At 47.3% G+C, this 23,571-nt stretch overlaps 1 protein-coding gene across 3 annotated transcripts in view; it reads left to right on the top strand.

Moving 5' to 3' along the window:
* Positions 1-2,913: 2,913 nt before the first annotated feature.
* The window catches only part of LOC109909154 (protein turtle homolog B), a 105,084-nt gene continuing 84,426 nt past the window's right edge, over positions 2,914-23,571 (top strand). For all 3 annotated transcript variants that reach the window (XM_031796227.1, XM_031796228.1, XM_031796229.1), the window contains exon 1: positions 2,914-3,252. In XM_031796227.1, coding sequence (XP_031652087.1) covers positions 3,189-3,252 — 64 coding nt within the window. In that variant the 5' untranslated portion in view covers positions 2,914-3,188. The remainder of the gene's footprint in view (positions 3,253-23,571) is intronic.

A 23,571-nucleotide genomic window follows, 5' to 3' on the forward strand; every position in this document is an offset into this window, starting at 1 on the left:
GAGAGAGATATTAAATGACCTTGTATTGTACTCAGTTTGCCATGCAGCAGTCAGAGAGAAAGAAGGGGGAGCACTACTGCACCACTCCCATGATGGTAATTGGGACAATGTGGGCAGCTTCACCCTACAAATGGCTTTGTCATCCAGGACCATTTCAATGGACATATCACTGACAAATAAAAAACATACTTTCTTTACATGTTTTAATTTCGCAATGGAAAAGGTGTTTGCCATTTTACAAATGTACCCACATTATATTTCTGTCACCTTGTCAAATGAGGCTCATGCAAGATAAAGCAAGCAACATCTTCCAGCCCTGAGTATTAACTTGTCAGAATTCTCTGTCACAGACATCAGACGATCTCTAAGAACATTTACGAACACAAGAATTCAGAGGATAGATATTTCCACGCTGTCATCCCTTGATGTCATCACTTTGTTCCTGCCCAAAACTCTGTTTCCTCTTGTACAAAGGCACTTTCTCCTAATCAAGAGTGACAAAATAAATGGCTTCGCTGACCATGATTTAAAAAAGAAAAGTGTTACCCAAAGCTCCCAACATAGTCAAACGTGATATCCATCCAGTCGTGAAAGTATGTGGAGTGTTGGCACCATAGAAATATGTTTGGCACTGGCATTTTACATTCACAAGTTCACCACCCTTCCAGGGCAGAGACCTCTATTACAATGCTGCTGGTCCTCCAGGCAATGTTTCATATTGTCCCGGATACACAGTTGTCTATTGTGTGGCTAAATGTTTCCCCTGGTACGACAACAGGATGAGCCCATGAGAAAATCATCAGCGGGGATAATGAATGCTGTGAACCAGACAGCAGTTAGCTCAAACTGTACCCAGTGAACTTGTTTGGATTGCTCTGAGTTTCACAACCCAATGCATGTGCCTCAACAGGGCGTCAAATGAATCACTTCTAATTGGAGTTGTTTACCGTACTGTAGCCCAACTCTCTCTACAAAGCCTGGAAAATGTCACTGTCATTGCCTTGCAATGTTGTTCTAAACTCCTGAATGGCTTATGGTTGGTGGTATAGGATACAGTCCAATCAACATTAGTCTCAATGTTGTCCCTAAATGCTATGTATTTCTCAGATAGTATTTCTCAGATAGTATTTCTCAGATAGTATTTCTCAGATAGGGTATTTACAGTGCAGTTATCATTTTTGATTTATATATACATTTGCAAAAATGTCTAAAAACCTGTTTTTGCTTTGTAATTATTGTGTATTGTGTGTCGATTGATGATGGGAAAAAACGATTTAATCAATTTTAGAATCAAATCCAATTTTATTGTCACATGCGCCGAATACAATAGGTGTAGACCTTACAGTGAAATACTTACTTACAAGCCCTTAACCAACAATGCAGTTTTAAGAAAATACCTAAAAAAAAGTAAGAGATAAGAATAACAAATAATTAAAGAGCAGCAGTAAATAACAATATATACAGGGGGCACCGGTATAAAGGCAATGTCAGTGTGGGGCGCACCGGTGTCGAGGTAATTGAGGTAATATGTACATGTAGGTAGAGTTATTAAAGTGACTATGCATAGATAATAACAGAGAGTAGCAGAAGACTTCCAGAACGTGTGTGTGTGTGGGGGGGGGGGGGGGCAATGCAAATACTCTGGGTAGCCATTTGATTAGCTATTCAGGAGTCTTAAGGCATGGGGGTAGAAGTTGTTTAGGAGCCTCTTGGACCTAGAAATGGCGCTCCGGTACCGCTTGCCGTGCGGTAGCAGACAGAACAGTCTACGACTAGGGTGGCTGGAGTCTAACAATTTTTAGGGCCTTCCTCTGACAACGCCTGGTATAGAGGTCCTGGATGGCAGGATAAGGATGTAACCTAACAAAATGTGGAAAAAGTCAAGTGATCTGAATACTTTCTGAATGCACTGTATCTGTCCATAATTCTGGGGAGTAGTCAGTGAAACAATTGCGTTGTGTGTCATGATAAGCAGGAGCTGACACCTTTAAAGCCACACTTTCTGAATTGCTATCATTTAGCTGAGGAAACTACATGTACAATATTAAGCCTATCATTCACTGGAATAAGACAGAGTAAGTACCTTAAAGATACAGAAAACCGTATAAACTGCTTTTATCCATATATGGAGAGGAAAATAACACCATTTTGAATTGATGGAGAAGTACATTAGATTCTAGATTATTTTTCTGAGGTATATAAAAAAAAACATTTCTGTCATTTTGATTTGTTTATGTCATGTGCAGTGTTTGGAAAAAGTGTATATCATATCTCTCCACATTTCCACTGAATGGAGATGTAAAATGAGCGTGCTGATACGGTTTCAACGCTATGCCAGCTGTAGCTAGGCTACAGATGGATTGGGAGCAGTAGCTGACAAGGCAACCTCCCTGCCGTCCTTGAATAAACAGGGGTAAAACAATGTTGGAATCTGTCGCCACACCCAACACATTAGCTGAGGTTGTAGTAGCAGAAAAGGAACGTTTTAACCCGGTGACAGCGACATGACCACTGCTCGAGGCTGTGAATGAGCGACAGACAGAGGAGAGACTCAAGCACAGCACAGACATCATGGCTCTTGCGCGTCACCATCATAGCTCGCAGCATGAATAGATATGCCAACATTGACATGAATAATGAATGCATGTTCAAAGGCTCTCAATAGACTGGTCAGTAATTGAACAATGATGGTGGCACTTGTTAAGGAACACTTCAAGGCAGGCGTTTGAGAGCAGGCGTTTGAGAGCATCTGTCAATGCGCATGATACTGCGGTTCTACTACTACGGCACGCTTCAACTCACCTTGAATTGGTACGCGTATGTTCTCCTGTCATTCGCATAGTAAGGGGCGGAAGAATAACCAATACACCCCCCAAATCCTCTATCAGCAACCAATCCAAAGAAAGAAAAGGCGGAGCTTTTGGGTAAAATATCACACTTGGTTTCACTATGCGCTCGTAAAACAGTTCCGTCTACTACAATCGCGGCGGTGCAGGTGCTCTGTCTCTTCGGGAGAGGATGCGGACGGAAGGACGGGGGAGGGAAGGGATGAAGGGAATCGCCGAGAGGAAAGTGCATAGAATATGAATAAAAAGGCATCGATAAGAGCGCGCGCTGTGCAATGTCGAATATGAAAGATTCGTTGAACGGGGCACTTTGCGTGGTAATAGCTGGTCGGCAATAGTACTATGATTTGGTATGTGGCCACTTTGATAGCAAGTGTTTTCAGCACCAGAGGAACGGCCGCTCAAGGTGAGTTGAAGTGCAATATATTTTGTGCCGCCCATAATATATGATTTTGAGCGACTGCATGTGGGTTTGCCGCTGGCCTTTGCATAGCATGCTCATTCTATATTGGTAGATTAACGCAATAGCTGTATTTCATTGATTTAAATGGCTGCATTTCCTCTAGTCACGTGAAAGTTGTGCCTTGGTAAAAAAAATTCTTCTAAATAATTGAGTTAAATATTAGCCTCCTCCTTATCATGTAATTATGTAATACAGCCTTAAGAGTCAAATCTCACGTTTGAAAGGAAAGATGTGAGACATAATATTGCATAATTCTGTATAAAATAATTGCTCCATTATTTGAGCAGAGAAATACTACGAGCATATTACTGTCTGTACTGTAAGTACATAGTGCTATGGTCGGTGATAGTAGCCTATACAGCCAGGAGCATGTGTTTCAGATGTGTCAGATAAAAGGCCAAAAATACATTTTGTTCTGTTAAAAGAAAAAAATCTGTCATGATCAGTAGAGGTGTCAGCAGTCTCAAATGTGATCATTTTCCCAAAAGGGGTGTGACGCTACACTAGTTTCCAATATGGGAAAGTAACTCGTCACGAAATGCAGAAATATTGTCACATAACATTGGAATGTGTATGTGCATGAATGTATTCATTTAATGTTATGAATATTGTCTGTTTAAATTCCATTTCAGAGGGTATGTAACTGCTGTGTGTGATGTGTCAGTAACTGACAATTCAAATAAAATCTAATCAAATTGTATTGGTCACATACACATATTTAGCATATGTTATTGCGGGTGTAGTGAAATGCTTGTGTTCCTAGCTCCAACAGTGCAGTAATATCTAACACTTCACAACAATACACACAAATCTACAGTAAAAGAATGGAGTTAAAAAATATATAAATATTAAGATGAGCAATGTCGGTGTGGCTTTGACTAAAATACATTAGAATAGAATACAGTATATACATATGAAATGAGTAAAGCAGTATGTAAAAATTATTAAAGTGACTAGTGTTCCATTATTAAAGTGACCAGTGATTCCATGTCTATGTATATAGGCCAGCAGCCTCTAAGGTGCAGGGTTGAGTAACCGGGTGGTAGCCGGCTAGTGATGGCTATTTAACAGTCTGATGGCCTTGAGATAGAAGCTGTTTTTCAGTCTCTCGGTCCCAGCTTTGATGCACCTGTACTGACCTCGCCTTCTGGATGGTAGTGGGGTGAACAGACTGTGGCTCGGGTGGTTAATGTCCTTGATGATCTTTTTGGCCTTCCTGTGACTTTGGGTGCTGTAGGTGTTATGGAGGGCAGGCAGTGTGCCCCGGAGATGTGTTGGGCAGACCACACAACCCTCTGGAGAGCCCTGTGGTGGCGGGCGGTGCAGTTGCCGTACCAGGCGGTGGGTGATCCAGCCCAACAGGATGCTCTCAATTGTGCATCTGTAAAAGTTTGTGAGGGTCTTAGGGGCCAAGCCAAATTTCTTCAGCCTCCTTCACCACACTGTTTGTGTGGGTGGACCATTTCAGATCATCGGTGATGTGTACGCCGAGGAACTTGAATCTTTTCACCTTCTCCACTGCGGTCCAGTTGATGTGGATGGGGGCGTTGTGACTGGTGCAGTGGCCATCAGAGGTGTTTACCAAATGGTCTGGAGCGGAGCAAGGAATGTTTAACATTTACAATATCAATTATTCAAGTTTGTTCACATTTGAATGAAAACACTGTGTTGACCCATGGACTGATTTAACCTTGCTCTTCCAATAGTGTCCAGATGGGGGAGTGATTTCTCCAGCTGTCACGTGATGATGACTGAGCTCAATGACCCCTCATCCTCTGTCTAAAATTACTCTGCTTTCTGTCTCATTTGACAACTGAGGATTAGAATTGTTAATTTGTTTGATTTGTGAGGGCCAGGGGTTCGACACAATATAAAGAGTTTTTTATATATGAAAAATAATTAGATTTTAGTGTAGTCAAAACATACATTATTATTTCCTTTCTTGCTGTTTCTTTGATAATGAAATACCTGCCCTGGTCTCTCATGTAGTGGTCACATTCAGGGTTGTCTGTTCCATCCCTGAAATAGGTATTACCAGTGGCTATACAATGTTGCTTTTACTTTTTAATCCCGCCATGCATGTTGTTGTTACTCTGATGGTTTAGGCCTCAATGGTTAGGGTTAGGATTTATTATTGCATAAAAACTGTTTTAGAGAAATGTCAACCGCTGAAATGTGATTGTACAAATCTGAAAACCACCTATGTAATTATTAGTTTAAACAGCTTTTGGGAAAAATATTAATACAATTGGTATACTTTCTAAGGATTTCTGCATCCTTTGCCTGTTGCTTTTGCTATCTCTGTGTTAGGCATGTTGGTAGATGAAGTAAGATGTCAGGGTAGAGGGTAGTGCCCCTAGCAAGGTTGGGGTCAATCCATTTCCATTTCCAATCAATTCAGAAAAGTAATTCAGAAAAAAATATCCTTGTAACAAACTATGGGCATGAATTACATTTGAATTTATCTCCTGAATTGACTCAAGTTTAAAAGGAAATTACTCCATTCACAGTCTCCGGCACTATGTGTTTCATCCTACCGTACCATTACTGCTTTCCCCTGCCTGAGAGAAGGATACAGTCAGTCCCACATCTAGTCTCTTCGCTCTCACTCATTCATTCAACCGTTCTACCGTTCTCTGATATCATTCACTCGTCTATAGCACCCATTCACCTACAGATACCTCACTCACATGCATTTTTTCTATTTATTTAGCTAGGCAAGTCAGTTAAGAACAAATTCTTATGTACAATGACAGCCTACACCGGCCAAAGCCAGGGCGATGTTGGGCCAAATGTCCAGCACCCTATGGGACTCCCAATCACGGCCGGTTGTGATACAGCCTGGATTCAAACCAGGGTGTCTGTAGTGACGCCTCTTGCACTGAGAAGCAGTGCCTTAGACCGCTGCGCCACTCGGGAGACCACATTCACTCGGACACACAACCTATACCCTCACTCATTCACTGTCAGGCATATGCTCTATTTACTCTCCCAATCATGGGAGGAAAGCTTGTAAACCCAGCCTAGAGAAAGCCCTGTGCTCAAGCTGTGGAAGGCAGACTTCTGCCAGCACAGCACTGGGCATGTGCCAGCTCTTTCTGCTGCAACCACTCCTCTCGCCTCGGCCAGTTCGCTCCCAGTGGAATCTCCCTGCAAACAAAGCCTGGAGCATTCTGGGAAAGTCAGTATGAGGAACAGGCCTGATTGAAGCCCCCAGTCCTCTTTTCTTAATGTTATTTTTAGGGGGTGGATCAGCTGTAATATTGGAAATAGATTGTGGCTTCTATCAATGTAATTGTCTGCATCATTTCCAATCCCCCATATATATTTGAAATATACAGAGCCTTCAAAAAGTATTCAGACCCCTTGACTTTTTCCACATTTTGTTACATTACAGCCTTATTCTAAAATAGATGAACTTGTTTTTTTCCTCATCAATCTAACAACCTGTTTTCGCTTTGTCGTTATGGGGTATTATGCAGATTGACAAGGGAAAAAATACATGTAATAAGGCTGTAATGTAACAAAATGTGGAAAAAGTCTCATGAGTCTCACGAGAATCCCAGGGGCAGTAAAACCGCATGCACCGCTCAGGCAGTCAAGAGGAAAAATGATTCCATCATTGAACAGGGAGGTTCCAAAGATTTAAATAGGGAAAAATAACAGTCATATTATTAATCTCAGCAGAATTTAAGAGATGTAATGTAGTGTTATTGACATAGTGAGTGAGACTGAGTGTGGCAGAGTGAGAGGGTAGAGAGAGAGAAAGAGAGGGTAAAGAGAGAGGGTAGAGATGGAGAGAGAGAGAGGGTAGAGACAGAGAGAGAGAGAGGGTAGAGACAGAGAGAGAGGTTAGAGACAGAGAGAGAGAGGGTAGAGACAGAGGTAGAGGGTAGAGACAGAGGTAGAGGGTAGGGACAGAGAGAGAGGGTAGAGACAGAGAGAGAGAGGGTAGAGACAGAGAGAGAGAGGGTAGAGACAGAGAGAGAGAGGGTAGAGACAGAGAGAGAGAGGGTAGAGACAGAGAGAGAGGGTAGAGACAGAGAGAGAGGGTAGAGACAGAGAGAGAGGTTAGAGACAGAGAGAGAGGTTAGAGACAGAGAGAGAGAGGGTAGAGACAGAGGTAGAGGGTAGAGACAGAGGTAGAGGGTAGAGACAGAGAGAGAGGGTAGAGAGGGACAGAGAGAGAGGGTAGAGAGGGACAGAGAGAGAGGGTAGAGAGGGACAGAGAGAGAGGGTAGAGACAGAGAAAGAGGGTAGAGACAGAGAAATAGGGTAGAGACAGAGAGAAAGAGGTTAGAGACAGAGAGAGAGAGGGTAGAGACAGAGAGAGAGAGGGTAGAGACAGAGAGAGAGGGTAGAGACAGAGAGAGAGAGGGTAGAGACAGAGAGAGAGAGGGTAGAGACAGCGAGAGAGGGTAGAGACAGAGAGAGAGGGTAGAGACAGAGAGAGAGGGTAGAGACAGAGAGAGAGGGTAGAGACAGAGAGAGAGAGGGTAGAGACAGAGAGGGTAGAGACAGAGAGAGAGGGTAGAGACAGAGAGAGAGAGGGTAGAGACAGAGAGAGAGGGTAGAGACAGAGAGAGAGAGGGTAGAGACAGAGAGAGAGAGGGTAGAGACAGAGAAAGAGGATAGAGACAGAGAGAGAGGGTAGAGACAGAGAGAGAGAGGGTAGAGACAGAGAGAGAGAGGGTAGAGACAGAGAGAGAGGGTAGAGACAGAGAGAGAGGGTAGAGACAGAGAGAGAGAGGGTAGAGACAGAGAGAGAGGGTAGAGACAGAGAGAGAGGGTAGAGACAGAGAGAGAGGGTAGAGACAGAGAGAGGGTAGAGACATAGAGGGTAGAGAAATTGAGAGAGAGAGAGGGTAGAGAGAGACAGTGCGAGAGGGTAGAGACAGAGAGAGAGGGTAGAGACAGAGAAAGAGGGTAGAGACAGAGAGAGAGAGGGTAGAGACAGAGAGAGAGAGGGTAGAGACAGAGGTAGAGAGTAGAGACAGAGAGAGAGGGTAGAGACAGAGAGAGAGGGTAGAGACAGAGATAGAGGGTAGAGACAGAGAGAGAGGGTAGAGACACAGAGAGAGAGGGTAGAGACAGAGAGAGAGGGTAGAGACAGAGAGAGAGGGTAGAGACAGAGAGAGAGGGTAGAGACAGAGAGAGAGAGGGTAGAGACAGAGAAAGAGAGGGTAGAGAGAGAGAGAGAGGGTAGAGACAGAGAGAGAGGGTAGAGACAGAGAGAGAGAGGGTAGAGACAGAGAAAGAGGATAGAGACAGAGAGAGAGGGTAGAGACAGAGAGAGAGAGGGTAGAGACAGAGAGAGAGAGGGTAGAGACAGAGAGAGAGGGTAGAGACAGAGAGAGAGGGTAGAGACAGAGAGAGAGAGGGTAGAGACAGAGAGAGAGGGTAGAGACAGAGAGAGAGGGTAGAGACAGAGAGAGAGGGTTAGAGACAGAGAGAGGGTAGAGACATAGAGGGTAGAGAAATTGAGAGAGAGAGAGGGTAGAGAGAGACAGTGCGAGAGTAGGTAGAACAGAGAGAGAGGGTAGAGACAGAGAAAGAGGTAGAGACAGAGAGAGAGAGGGTTAGAGACAGGAGAGAGAGAGGGTAAGACAGAGGTAGAGAGTAGAGACAGAGAGAGGGTTAGAGACAGAGAGAAGAGGGTAGAGACAGAGATAGAGGGGTAGAGACAGAGAGAGAGGGTAGAGACACAGAGAGAGAGGGTAAGAGACAGAGAGAGAGGGTAGAACAGAGAGAGAGGGTAGAGACAGAGAGAGAGGTAGAGACAGAGAGAGAGAGGGTAAGACAGGGAAAGAGAGGGGTAGAGAGAGAGAGAGAGGGTAGAGACAGAGAGAGAGGTAGAGACAGAAAGAGAGGGTAGAGACACAGAGAGAGAGGGTAGAGACACAGAGAGAGAGAGGGTAGAGACAGAGAGAGAGAGGGTAGAGACAGAGAGAGAGGTAGAGACACAGAGAGAGAGAGATGGTAGAGACAGAGAGAGAGAGAGAGGGTAGAGACAGAGAGAGAGAGAGGTAGAGACAGAGAGAAGAGGGTAAGAGACATAGAGAGAGAGGTTAGAGGAGGGTAGAGACAGAGAGAGGGTAGAGAAGACAGGAGGTTAGAGGTTAGAGACAGAGAGAGAGGTTAGAAACACAGAGAGAGAGGGTAGCGAGAGAGAGGGTAGAGACACAGAGAGAGAGGGTAGAGACAGAGAGAGAGGGTAGAGACAGAGAGAGAGGGTAGAGACAGAGAGAGGGTAGAGACAGAGAGAGGGGGTAGAGACAGAGAGAGAGGGTAGAGACAGAGAGAGAGGGTAGAGACAGAGAGAGAGAGGGTAGAGACAGAGAGAGAGAAGGTAGAGACACAGAGAGAGAGAGGGTAGAGACAGAGAGAGAGAGAGAGGGTAGAGACACAGAGAGAGAGAGGGTAGAGACAGAGAGAGAGAGAGAGAGTAGAGACAGAGAGAGAGAGGGTAGAGACATAGAGAGAGAGGGTAGAGACAGAGAGAGAGGGTAGAGACAGAGAGAGAGGGTAGAGACAGAGAGAGAGGGTAGAGACAGAGAGAGAGAGGGTAGAGACAGAGAGAGAGAGGGAAGAGAGAGAGAGAGGGTAGAGAGAGAGAGGGTAGAGACAGAGAGAGAGGGTAGAGACAGAAAGAGACGGTAGAGACACAGAGAGAGAGGGTAGAGACACAGAGAGAGAGAGGGTTAGAGACAGAGAGAGAGGGTAGAGACAGAGAGAGAGGTAGAGACACACAGAGAGAGAGATGGTAGAGACAGAGAGAGAGAGAGAGGTAGAGACAGAGAGAGAGAGAGGGTAGAGACAGATAGAAAGAGGGTAGAGACATAGAGAGAGAGGTTAGAGAGAGGGTAGACACAGAGAGAGGGTAGAGAAGACAGAGAAGTTAGAGGTTAGAGACAGAGAGAGAGGTTAGAAACACAGAGAGAGAGGGTAGCGAGAGAGAGGGTTAGAGACAACAGAGAGAGAGGGTAGAGACAGAGAGAGAGGGTAGGAGACAGAGAGATAGGGTAGAGACAGAGAGAGGGTAGAGGCAGAGAGAGGGGGTAGAGACAGAGAGAGGGGGGTAGAGACAGAGAGAGAGGTAGAGACAGATAGAGAGAGGGTAGAGACAGAGAGAGAGGGTAGAGACACAGAGAGAGAGAGGGTAGAGAACAGAGAGAGAGAGAGAGCGGTTAGAGACACAGAGAGAGAGAGGGTTAGAGACAGAGAGAGAGAGGGTAGAGAGAGACAGTGCGAGAGGGTAGAGACAGCGAGAGAGGGGTAGAGACAGAGAAAGAGGGTAGAGACAGAGAAGAGAGAGGTAGAGACAGAGAGAGAGAGGGTAGAGACAGAGGTAGAGAGTAGAGACAGAGAGAGAGAGGGTAGAGACAGAGAGAAGAGAAGAGACACAGAGAGAGAGAGAGGGTTAGGAGACAGAGAGGAGAGGGTAGAGACACAGAAAGAGAGGCGTAGCAGACAGAGAGAGAGGGTAGAGACAGAGAGAGAGAGGGTAGAGACAGAGAAGAGAGAGGGTAGACAGAGAGAGAGAGGGTAGAGAGAGAGAGAGAGGGTAGAGACAGAGAGAGAGGGTAGAGACAGAAAGAGAGGGTAGAGACACAGAGAGAGAGGGTAGAGACACAGAGAGAGAGAGAGGGTAGAGACAGAGAGAGAGGGTAGAGACAAGAGAGAGAGGGTAGAGACACAGAGAGAGAGAGATGGTAGAGACAGAGAGAGAGAGAGAGGGTAGAGACAGAGAGAGAGAGAGGGTAGAAGACAGAGAGAAAGAGGGTAGAGACATAGAGAGAGAGGTTAGAGAGAGGGTAGAGACAGAGAGAGGGTAGAGAAGACAGAGAAGTTAGAGGTTAGAGACAGAGAGAGAGGTTAGAAACACAGAGAGAGAGGGTAGCGAGAGAGAGGGTAGAGACAGAGAGAGAGAGGGTAGAGACGGAGAGAGAGAGGGTAGAGATGGAGAGAGAGAGAGAGAGAGAGGGTAGAGACACAGAGAGAGAGAGGGTAGAGACAGAGAGAGAGAGAGGGTAGAGACATAGAGAGAGAGGGTAGAGACATAGAGAGAGAGGGTAGAGACAGAGAGAGAGAGAGAGAGAGGGTAGAGACAGAGAGAGAGAAGAGACACAGAGAGAGAGAGAGGTAGAGACAGAGAGAGAGAGGGTAGAGACACAGAAAGAGAGGGGTAGAGACAGAGAGGAGAGGGTAGAGACAGAGAGAGAGAGGGTAGAGAGAGAGAGAGAGGGTAGAGAGAGAGCAGAGAGAGGGTAGAGACAGAGAGAGAGGGTAGAGACAGAAAGAGAGGGTAGAGACACAGAGAGAGAGGGTAGAGACACAGAGAGAGAGAGAGGGTAGAGACAGAGAGAGAGGGTAGAGACAGAGAGAGAGGTAGAGACACAGAGAGAGAGAGATGGTAGAGACAGAGAGAGAGAGAGAGGGTAGAGACAGAGAGAGAGAGAGAGGGTAGAGACAGAGAGAAAGAGGGTAGAGACATAGAGAGAGAGGTTAGAGAGAGGGTAGAGACAGAGAGAGGGTAGAGAAGACAGAGAGGTTAGAGGTTAGAGACAGAGAGAGAGGTTAGAAACACAGAGAGGAGGTAGCGAGAGAGAGGTAGAGACACAGAGAGAGAGGGTAGAGACAGAGAGAGAGGGTAGAGACAGAGGGAGAGGGTAGAGACAGAGAGAGGGTAAGACAGAGAGAGGGGTAGAGACAGAGAGAGATGGTAGAGACAGAGAGAGAGGTAGAGACAGAGAGAGAGAGGGTAGAGACAGAGAGAGAGAGGGTAGAGACAGAGAGAGAGAGGGTAGAGAAGAGAGAGAGAGAGAGGAGTTTAGAGACACAGAAGAGAGAGGGTAGAGACAGAGAGAGAGAGAGAGAGTAGAGACAGAGAGAGAGAGGGTAGAGACATAGAGAGAGAGGGTAGAGACAGAGAGAGAGGGTAGAGACAGAGAGAGAGGGTAGAGACAGAGAGAGAGGGTAGAGACAGAGAGAGAGGGTAGAGACAGAGAGAGAGAGGGTAGAGACAGAGAGAGAGAGGGAAGAGAGAGAGAGAGAGGTAGAGAGAGAGAGAGGGTAGAGACAGAGAGAGAGGGTAGAGACAGAAAGAGAGGGTAGAGACACAGAGAGAGAGGGTAGAGACACAGAGAGAGAGAGGGTAGAGACAGAGAGAGAGGGTAGAGACAGAGAGAGAGGGTAGAGACACAGAGAGAGAGAGATGGTAGAGACAGAGAGAGAGAGAGAGGTAGAGACAGAGAGAGAGAGAGGGTAGAGACAGAGAGAAAGAGGGTAGAGACATAGAGAGAGAGGTTAGAGAGAGGGTAGAGAAGACAGAGAAGTTAGAGGTTAGAGACAGAGAGAGAGGTTAGAAACACAGAGAGAGAGGGTAGCGAGAGAGAGGGTAGAGACACAGAGAGAGATGGTAGAGACAGAGAGAGAGGGTAGAGACAGAGAGAGAGGGTAGAGACAGAGAGAGGGTAGAGACAGAGAGAGGGGGTAGAGACAGAGAGAGGGGGTAGAGACAGAGAGAGAGGGTAGAGACAGAGAGAGAGAGGGTAGAGACAGAGAGAGAGGGTAGAGACACACAGAGAGAGAGGGTAGAGACAGAGAGAGAGAGAGAGAGGGTAGAGACACAGAGAGAGAGAGGGTAGAGACAGAGAGAGAGAGAGAGAGTAGAGACAGAGAGAGGGTAGAGACATAGAGAGAGAGGTTAGAGAGAGGGTAGAGACAGAGAGAGGGTAGAGACAGAGAGGGTAGAGATAGAGAGAGAGCGAGAGAGAGAGAGAGGGTAGAGACAGAGAGAGAGAGGGTAGAGACACAGAGAGAGAGGGTAGAGAGAGAGAGGGTAGAGACAGAGAGAGAGAGGGTAGAGACATAGAGAGAGGGTAGAGAGAGGGTAGAGACAGAGAGAGAGTAGAGACAGAGAGAGGGTAGAGACAGAGAGAGAGGGTAGAGACAGAGAGAGGGTAGAGACAGAGAGAGAGGGTAGAGACAGAGATAGAGGGTAGAGACAGAGAGAGAGGGTAGAGACAGAGAGAGAGAGGGTGAGACAGAGAGAGAGAGGGTAGAGACAGAGAGAGAGAGGGTAGAGACACAGAGAGAGAGGGTAGAGACACAGCGAGAGAGAGGGTAGAGACAGAGAGAGAGAGGGTAGAGACAGAGAGAGAGAGGGTAGAGACACAGAGAGAGAGAGGGTAGAGTCAGAGAGAGAGAGGGTAGAGACATAGAGAGAGAGGGTAGAGAGAGGGTAGAGACAGAGAGAGGGTAGAGACAGAGAGAGAGTGGGTAGAGACAGAGAGAGAGAGGGTAGAGACAGAGAGAGAGAGGGTAGAGACAGAGAGAGAGAGGGTAGAGACAGAGAGAGAGGGTAGAGACAGAGACAGAGGGTAGAGACAGAGAGAGAGGGTAGAGACAGAGAGAGAGGGTAGAGACAGAGAGAGAGGGTAGAGACAGAGAGAGAGGGTAGAGACAGAGAGAGAGGGTAGAGACAGAGAGAGAGAGGTAGAGACAGAGGTAGAGAGTAGAGACAGAGAGAGAGGGTAGAGACAGAGAGAGAGGGTAGAGACAGAGATAGAGGGTAGAGACAGAGAGAGAGGGTAGAGACACAGAGAGAGAGGGTAGAGACAGAGAGAGAGGGTAGAGACAGAGAGAGAGAGGGTAGAGACAGAGAGAGAGAGGGTAGAGAGAGAGAGAGAGGGTAGAGACAGAGAGGGTAGAGACAGAAAGAGAGGTTAGAAACACAGAGAGAGAGGGTAGCGAGAGAGAGGGTAGAGACACAGAAAGAGAGGGTAGAGACAGAGAGAGAGGGTAGAGACAGAGAGAGAGGGTAGAGACAGAGAGAGGGTAGAGACAGAGAGAGGGGTAGAGACAGAGAGAGAGGGTAGAGACAGAGAGAGAGGGTAGAGACAGAGAGAGAGAGGGTAGAGACAGAGAGAGGGTAGAGACACAGAGAGAGAGAGGGTAGAGACAGAGAGAGAGAGAGAGGGTAGAGACACAGAGAGAGAGAGGGTAGAGACAGAGAGAGAAGAGAGAGTAGAGACAGAGAGAGAGAGGGTAGAGACATAGAGAGAGAGGGTAGAGACAGAGAGAGAGGGTAGAGACAGAGAGAGAGGGTAGAGACAGAGAGAGAGGGTAGAGACAGAGAGAGAGGGTAGAGACAGAGAGAGAGAGGGTAGAGACAGAGAGAGAGAGGGTAGAGAGAGAGAGAGGGTAGAGAGAGAGAGAGGGTAGAGACAGAGAGAGAGGGTAGAGACAGAGAGAGAGGGTAGAGACACAGAGAGAGAGAGATGTAGAGACAGAGAGAGAGAGAGAGGGTAGAGACAGAGAGAGAGAGGGTAGAGACAGAGAGAAAGAGGGTAGAGACATAGAGAGAGAGGTTAGAGAGAGGGTAGAGACAGAGAGAGGGTAGAGAAGACAGAGAAGTTAGAGGTTAGAGACAGAGAGAGAGGTTAGAACACAGAGAGAGGGTAGCGAGAGAGAGGGTAGAGACAAGAGAGAGAGGGTAGAGCAGAGAGAGGTAGACAGAGAGAGAGGGTAGAGACAGAGAGAGGGTAGAGACAGAGAGAGGGGGTAGAGACAGAGAGAGAGGGTAGAGACAGAGAGAGAGAGGGTAGAGACAGAGAGAGAGGGTAGAGACACAGAGAGAGAGAGGGTAGAGACAGAGAGAGAGAGAGGGTAGAGACACAGAGAGAGAGAGGTAGAGACAGAGAGAGAGAGAGAGTAGAGACAGAGAGAGAGAGGGTAGAGACATAGAGAGAGAGGTTAGAGAGAGGGTAGAGACAGAGAGAGGGTAGAGATAGAGAGAGAGAGAGAGAGAGGGTAGAGACAGAGAGAGAGAGGGTAGAGACACAGAGAGAGAGGGTAGAGACAGAGAGAGAGAGGGTAGAGACAGAGAGAGAGAGGGTAGAGACATAGAGAGAGGGTAGAGAGAGGGTAGAGACAGAGAGAGGGTAGAGACAGAGATAGAGAGGGTAGAGACAGAGAGAGAGGGTAGAGACAGAGAGAGAGGGTAGAGACAGAGAGAGGGTAGAGACAGAGAGAGAGAGGGTAGAGACAGAGATAGAGGGTAGAGACAGAGAGAGAGGGTAGAGACACAGCGAGAGAGAGGGTAGAGACAGAGAGAGAGAGGGTAGAGACACAGAGAGAGAGGGTAGAGACAGAGAGAGAGAGGGTAGAGACAGAGAGAGAGAGAGGTAGAGACAGAGAGAGAGAGGGGTAGAGGGACACACAGAGAGAGAGAGGGTAGAGTCAGAGAGAGGAGAGGGTAGACGACATAGAGAGAGAGGGTAGAGAGAGCGTAGAGACAGAGAGAGGGTAGAGACAGAGAGAGAGAGAGGGTAGAGACAGAGAGGGTAGAGACAGAGAGAGGGTAGAGACAGAGAGAGGAGGGTAGAGACAGAGAGAGAGAGCGGTAGAGACAGAGAGAGAGAGAGAGAGAGAGAGAGAGGGTAGGACAGAGAGAGGTTAGAGACAGAGAGAGAGGGTAGAGACAGAGAGAGGGTAGAGACAGAGAGAGAGGGTAGAGACAGAGAGAGAGGGTAGAGACAGAGAGAGAGAGAGGGTAGAGACGGAAAGAGAGAGGGTAGAGACAGAGAGAGAGGGTAGAGACACAGAGAGAGAGAGAGGTAGAGACAGAGAGAGAGGGTAGAGACAGAGAGAGAGGGTAGAGACAGAGAGAGAGGGGTAGAGACGAGAGAGAGAGGGTAGAGATGGAGAGAGAGAGAGGGTAGAGACACAGAGAGAGAGAGGGTAGAGACAGAGAGAGAGAGAGGGTAGAGACAGAGAGAGAGAGGGTAGAGACATAGAGAGAGAGGGTACGAGACATGAGAGAGAGAGAGAGAGAGAGAGAGAGAGGGTAGAGACAGAAGGAGAGAAGAGACACAGAGAGAGAGAGAGGGTAGAGACAGAGAGAGAGAGGGTAGAGACACAGAAAGAGAGGTTAGAGACAGAGAGAGAGGGTAGAGACAGAGAGAGAGAGGGTAGAGACAGAGAGAGAGAGGGTAGAGAGGAGAGAGAGGTAGAGAGAGAGAGAGAGGGTAGAGACAGAGAGAGAGGGTAGAGACAGAAAGAGAGCGGTAGAGCCACAGAGAGAGAGGGTAGAGACACAGAGAGAGAGAGAGGGTAGAGACAGAGAGAGAGGGTAGAGACAGAGAGAGAGGGTAGAGACCACAGAGAGAGGAGAGAGAGATAAGGTAGAGACAGAGAGAACAGCGGGTAGAGACATTTATTTTTTTATTTATTTTACCTTTATTTAACCAGGTAGGCAAGTTGAGAACAAGTTCTCATTTACAATTGCGACCTGGCCAAGATAAAGCAAAGCAGTTCGACAGATAAAACGACACAGAGTTACACATGGAGTAAAAACAAACATACAGTCAATAATGCAGTATAAACAAGTCTATATACAATGTGAGCAAATGAGGTGAGAAGGGAGGTAAAGGCAAAAAAAGGCCATGATGGCAAAGTAAATACAATATAGCAGTAAAATACTGGAATGGTAGTTTTGCAATGGAAGAATGTGCAAAGTAGAAATAAAAAAATAATGGGGTGCAAAGGAGCAAATAAATAAATAAATAAAAAATTAAATACAGTTGGGAAAGAGGTAGTTGTTTGGGCTAAATTTTAGGTGGGCTATGTACAGGTGCAGTAATCTGTGAGCTGCTCTGACAGTTGGTGCTTAAAGCTAGTGAGGGAGATAAGTGTTTCCAGTTTCAGAGATTTTTGTAGTTCGTTCCAGTCATTGGCAGCAGAGAACTGGAAGGAGAGGCGGCCAAAGAAAGAATTGGTCTTGGGGGGTGACTAGAGAGATATACCTGCTGGAGCGTGTGCTACAGGTGGGAGATGCTATGGTGACCAGCGAGCTGAGATAAGGGGGGACTTTACCTAGCAGGGTCTTGTAGATGACATGGAGCCAGTGGGTTTGGCGACGAGTATGAAGCGAGGGCCAGCCAACGAGAGCGTACAGGTCGCAATGGTGGGTAGTATATGGGGCTTTGGTGATAAAACGGATTGCACTGTGATAGACTGCATCCAATTTGTTGAGTAGGGTATTGGAGGCTATTTTGTAAATGACATCGCCAAAGTCGAGGATTGGTAGGATGGTCAGTTTTACAAGGGTATGTTTGGCAGCATGAGTGAAGGATGCTTTGTTGCGAAATAGGAAGCCAATTCTAGATTTAACTTTGGATTGGAGATGTTTGATATGGGTCTGGAAGGAGAGTTTACAGTCTAACCAGACACCTAAGTATTTGTAGTTGTCCACGTATTCTAAGTCAGAGCCGTCCAGAGTAGTGATGTTGGACAGGCGGGTAGGTGCAGGTAGCGATCGGTTGAAGAGCATGCATTTAGTTTTACTTGTATTTAAGAGCAATTGGAGGCCACGGAAGGAGAGTTGTATGGCATTGAAGCTTGCCTGGAGGGTTGTTAACACAGTGTCCAAAGAAGGGCCGGAAGTATACAGAATGGTGTCGTCTGCGTAGAGGTGGATCAGGGACTCACCAGCAGCAAGAGCGACCTCATTGATGTATACAGAGAAGAGAGTCGGTCCAAGAATTGAACCCTGTGGCACCCCCATAGAGACTGCCAGAGGTCCGGACAGCAGACCCTCCGACTTGACACACTGAACTCTATCAGAGAAGTAGTTGGTGAACCAGGCGAGGCAATCATTTGAGAAACCAAGGCTGTCGAGTCTGCCGATGAGGATATGGTGATTGACAGAGTCGAAAGCCTTGGCCAGATCAATGAATACGGCTGCACAGTAATGTTTCTTATCGATGGCGGTTAAGATATCGTTTAGGACCTTGAGCGTGGCTGAGGCGCACCCATGACCAGCTCTGAAACCAGATTGCATAGCAGAGAAGGTATGGTGAGATTCGAAATGGTCGGTAATCTGTTTGTTGACTTGGCTTTCGAAGACCTTAGAAAGGCACGGTAGGATAGATATAGGTCTGTAGCAGTTTGGGTCAAGAGTGTCCCCCCCTTTGAAGAGGGGGATGACCGCAGCTGCTTTCCAATCTTTGGGAATCTCAGACGACACGAAAGAGAGGTTGAACAGGCTAGTAATAGGGGTGGCAACAATTTCGGCAGATAATTTTAGAAAGAAAGGGTCCAGATTGTCTAGCCCGGCTGATTTGTAGGGGTCCAGATTTTGCAGCTCTTTCAGAACATCAGCTGAATGGATTTGGGAGAAGGAGAAATGGGGAAGGCTTGGGCGAGTTGCTGTTGGGGGTGCAGTGCTGTTGTCCGGGGTAGGAGTAGCCAGGTGGAAAGCATGGCCAGCCGTAGAAAAATGCTTATTGAAATTCTCAATTATGGTGGATTTATCAGTGGTGACAGTGTTTCCTATCTTCAGTGCAGTGGGCAGCTGGGAGGAGGTGTTCTTATTCTCCATGGACTTTACAGTGTCCCAGAACTTTTTTGAGTTAGTGTTGCAGGAAGCAAATTTCTGCTTGAAAAAGCTAGCCTTGGCTTTTCTAACTGCCTGTGTATAATGATTTCTAGCTTCCCTGAACAGCTGCATATCACGGGGGCTGTTCGATGCTAATGCAGAACGCCATAGGATGTTTTTGTGTTGGTTAAGGGCAGTCAGGTCTGGGGAGAACCAAGGGCTATATCTGTTCCTGGTTCTAAATTTCTTGAATGGGGCATGTTTATTTAAGATGGTTAGGAAGGCATTTTTAAAAATATCCAGGCATCCTCTACTGACGGGATGAGATCAATATCCTTCCAGGATACCCCGGCCAGGTCGATTAGAAAGGCCTGCTCGCAGAAGTGTTTCAGGGAGCGTTTTACAGTGATGAGTGGAGGTCGTTTGACCGCTGACCCATTACGGATGCAGGCAATGAGGCAGTGATCGCTGAGATCTTGGTTGAAGACAGCAGAGGTGTATTTAGAGGGGAAGTTGGTTAGGATGATATCTATGAGGGTGCCCGTGTTTAAGGTTTTGGGGAGGTACCTGGTAGGTTCATTGATTATTTGTGTGAGATTGAGGGCATCAAGTTTAGATTGTAGGATGGCTGGGGTGTTAAGCATGTTCCAGTTTAGGTCGCCTAGCAGCACGAACTCTGAAGATAGATGGGGGGCAATCAGTTCACATATGGTGGCGGCAACGGTGAGAGACTTGTTTTTAGAGAGGTGGATTTTTAAAAGTAGAAGTTCAAATTGTTTGGGTACAGACCTGGATAGTAGGACAGAACTCTGCAGGCTATCTTTGCAGTAGATTGCAACACCGCCCCCTTTGGCAGTTCTATCTTGTCTGAAAATGTTGTAGTTTGGAATTAAAACTTCAGAATTTTTGGTGGTCTTCCTAAGCCAGGATTCAGACACAGCTAGAACATCCGGGTTGGCAGAGTGTGCTAAAGCAGTGAATAGAACAAACTTAGGGAGGAGGCTTCTAATGTTAACATGCATGAAACCAAGGCTATTACGGTTACAGAAGTCGTCAAAAGAGAGCGCCTGGGGAATAGGAGTGGAGCTAGGCACTGCAGGGCCTGGATTCACCTCTACATCGCCAGAGGAACATAGGAGGAGTAGAATAAGGGTACGGCTAAAAGCTATGAGAATTGGTCGTCTAGAACGTCTGGAACATAGAGTAAAAGGAGGTTTCTGGGGGCGATAAAATAGCATCAAGTATAATGTACAGACAAATGTATGGCAGGATGTGAATACAGTGGAGGTAAACCTAGGTATTGAGTGATGAAGAGAGAGATATTGTCTCTAGAAACATCGTTGAAACCAGGAGATGTCATTGCATGTGTGGGTGGTGGAACTAATAGGTTGGATAAGGTATAGTGAGCAGGACTAGAGGCTCTACAGTGAAATAAGCCAATAAACACTAACCAGAACAGAAATGGACAAGACATATTGACATTAAGGATAGGCATGCTTAGTCGAGTGATCAAAAGGGTCCGGTGAGTGGAGAGGTTGGTTGGTGATTTAGACAGCTAGCCAGGGCATCGGTAGCAAGCTAGCATAGGATGGAGGTCTGTTAGCCACCCCTTACGTTCCGTCAGTAGATTAGTGGGGTTCCGTGTGGTAGAGGGGATTAATCCAAATCACACAACAACAACAAAATAAAAACAATAGATATAGACAGTAGACAGTATAGACAGTAGACAGTAGACACAGTAGACACAATAGACATAGAGAGAGAGGTTAGAGAGAGGGTAGAGACAGAGAGAGGGTAGAGAAGACAGAGAAGTTAGAGGTTAGAGACAGAGAGAGAGGTTAGAAACACAGAGAGAGAGGGTAGCGAGAGAGAGGGTAGAGACAGAGAGAGAGAGGGTAGAGACGGAGAGAGAGAGGGTAGAGATGGAGAGAGAGAGAGAGAGAGAGGGTAGAGACACAGAGAGAGAGAGGGTAGAGACAGAGAGAGAGAGAGGGTAGAGACAGAGAGAGAGAGGTAGAGACATAGAGAGAGAGGGTAGAGACAGAGAGAGAGAGAGAGAGAGGGTAGAGACAGAGAGAGAGAAGAGACACAGAGAGAGAGAGAGGGTAGAGACAGAGAGAGAGAGGGTAGAGACACAGAAAGAGAGGGTAGAGACAGAGAGAGAGAGGGTAGAGACAGAGAGAGAGAGGGTAGAGAGAGAGAGAGAGGGTAGAGAGAGAGAGAGAGGTAGAGACAGAGAGAGAGGGTAGAGACAGAAAGAGAGGGTAGAGACACAGAGAGAGAGGGTAGAGACACAGAGAGAGAGAGGGTAGAGACAGAGAGAGAGGGTAGAGACAGAGAGAGAGGGTAGAGACACAGAGAGAGAGAGATGGTAGAGACAGAGAGAGAGAGAGAGAGGGAGAGAGGAAGAGAGAAGGAGGGTAGAGACAGAGAGAAAGAGGGTAGAGATAGAGAGAGAGGTAGAGACAGAGAGAGAAGGGTAGAGACGAGAGAGAGGGTAGAGACAGAGAGAGGGTAGAGACAGAGAGAGGGGGTAAGACAGAGAGAGAGGGTAGAGACAGAGAGAGAGAGGGTAGAGCAGAGAGAGAGGGTAAGACACAGAGAGAGAGAGGGTAAGAGACAGAGAGAGAGGAGAGAGGGTAGAGACACAGAGAGAGAGAGGGTAGAGACAGAGAGAGGAGAGGATAGTAGAGAAGAGAGAGAGAGGGTAGACATACGAGAGAGAGGTTAGAGGGGTAGAGACAGAGAGAGGGTAAGAGATAGAGAGAGAGAGAGAGGGAGAGAGAGAGAGAGAGGGTAGAGAAGAGAGAGAGAGGGTAGAGACACAGAGAGAGAGGGTAGAGACGAGAGAAGAGAGAGGGTAGAGACAGAGAGAGAGGGGTGAGACATAGAGGAGGGTAGGAGAGGTAGAGACAGAGAGAGGTAAGACAGATAAGAGAGGGTAGAGACAGAGAGAGAGGGTAGAGACAGAGAGAGAGGGTAGAGAAGAGAGAGGGTAAGAGACAGAGAGAGAGAGGGTAGAGGAAGAGATATAGGGTAGAGACAGAGAGAGAGGGTAGAACAGAGAGAGGGGTAGGACAGAGAGAGAGAGGGTGAGACAGAGCGAGAGAGGGTAGAGACAGAGGAGAGAGGGTAGAGAACAGAGAGAGAGGGTAAGAGACACGCGAGAGAGAGGGTAGAGAAGAGAGAGAGAGGGGTAGAGACAGAGAGAGAGAGGGTAGAGACACAGAGAAGAGGTAGAGTTCAGAGAGAGAGGGTAGAGACATAGAGAGAGAGGGTAGAGAGAGGGTAGAGACAGAGAGAGGGTAGAGACAGAGAGAGAGAGGGTAGAGACAGAGAGGGTAGAGACAGAAAGAGGGTAGAGACAGAGAGAGAGGGTAGAGACAGAGAGAGAGAGGGTAGAGACAGAGAGAGAGAGAGAGAGAGGGTAGAGACAGAGAGAGGTTAGAGACAGAGAGAGAGGGTAGAGACAGGAGAGGGTAGGAACAGAGAGAGAGGGTAGAGACAGAGAGAGAGGGTAGAGACAGAGTAGAGAGGGTAGAGAGGAAAGAGAGAGGGTAGAGACAGAGAGAGAGGGTAGAGACAGAGAGAGATAGAGGGTAGAGACAGGAGAGAGAGAGAGAGGGTAGAGAACAGGAGAGAGAGGGTAGAGACAGAGAGAGAGAGAGAGAGGGGTAAGAGACAGAGAGAGAGAGGGTAGAGAATAGAGAGAGAGGTTAGAGAGAGGTAGAGACAGAGAGAGGGTAGAGACAGAGAGAGAGAGGGTAGAGACAGAGAGAGAGAGAGAGAGAGAGGGTAGAGACAGAGAGAGAGAAGAGACACAGAGAGAGAGAGGGTAGAGACAGAGAGAGAGAGGGTAGAGACACAGAGAGAGAGGGTAGAGAGATAGAGAGAGAGGTTAGAGAGAGGGTAGAGACAGAGAGAGGTAGAAGCAGAGTAGAGAGGGTAGAGACAGAGAGAGAGGGTAGAGACAGAGAGAGAGGGTAGGACAGAGAGAGAGAGGGTAGAGAAGAGAGAAGAGAGAGTGGTAGAGACAGAGAGAGAGAGGGGGGAGACAGAGAGAGAGAGGGTAGAGACAGAGAGAGAGAGGAGGGTAGAGACAGAGAGAAAGAGGTAGAGACTAGAGAGAGAGGTTAGAGAAGGGTAGAGACAGAGAGAGGGTAGAGAAGACAGAGGGTTAGAGGTTAGAGACGAGAGAGAGGTTAGAAACACAGAGAGAGAGGGTAGCGAGAGAGAGGGTAGAGACACAGAGAGAGAGGGTAGAGACAGAGAGAGAGGGTAGAGACAGAGAGAGAGGGTAAGAGACAGAGAGAGGGTAGAGACAGAGAGAGGGGGTAGAGACAGAGAGAGAGTAGAGACAGAGAGAGAGAGGGTAGAGACAGAGAGAGAGAGGGTAGAGACAGAGAGAGAGGGTTAGAGACACAGAAGAGAGAGAGAGGGGTAGAGACAGAGAGAGAGAGAGAGGGTAGAGACACAGAGAGAGAGAGGGTAGAGACAGAGAGGTTAGAGGTTGGAGACAGAGAGAGAGGTTAGAAACACAGAGAGAGAGGGTAGCGAGAGAGAGGGGTAGAGACACAGAGAGAGAGGTAGAGACAGAGAGAGAGGTAGAGACAGAGAGAGGGTAGAGACAGAGAGAGAGGGTAGAGACAGAGAGAGGGTAGAGACAGAGAGAGAGGGTAGAGACAGAGAGAGAGGGTAGAGACAGAGAGAGAGAGGGTAGAGACGGAGAGAGAGAGGGTAGAGATGGAGAGAGAGAGAGAGAGGGTAGAGACACAGATAGAGAGGAGGGTAGAGAGAGAGAGTAGAGAGGGTTGAGACAAGAGAGAGAGGGTAGAGACATAGAGAGGAGGGTAGAGACAGAGGAGAGGAGGAGGAGAGAC

Source organism: Oncorhynchus kisutch, linkage group LG18 (assembly GCF_002021735.2).
Source record: "Oncorhynchus kisutch isolate 150728-3 linkage group LG18, Okis_V2, whole genome shotgun sequence".
Classification (NCBI taxonomy): Eukaryota; Metazoa; Chordata; class Actinopteri; order Salmoniformes; family Salmonidae; genus Oncorhynchus; species Oncorhynchus kisutch.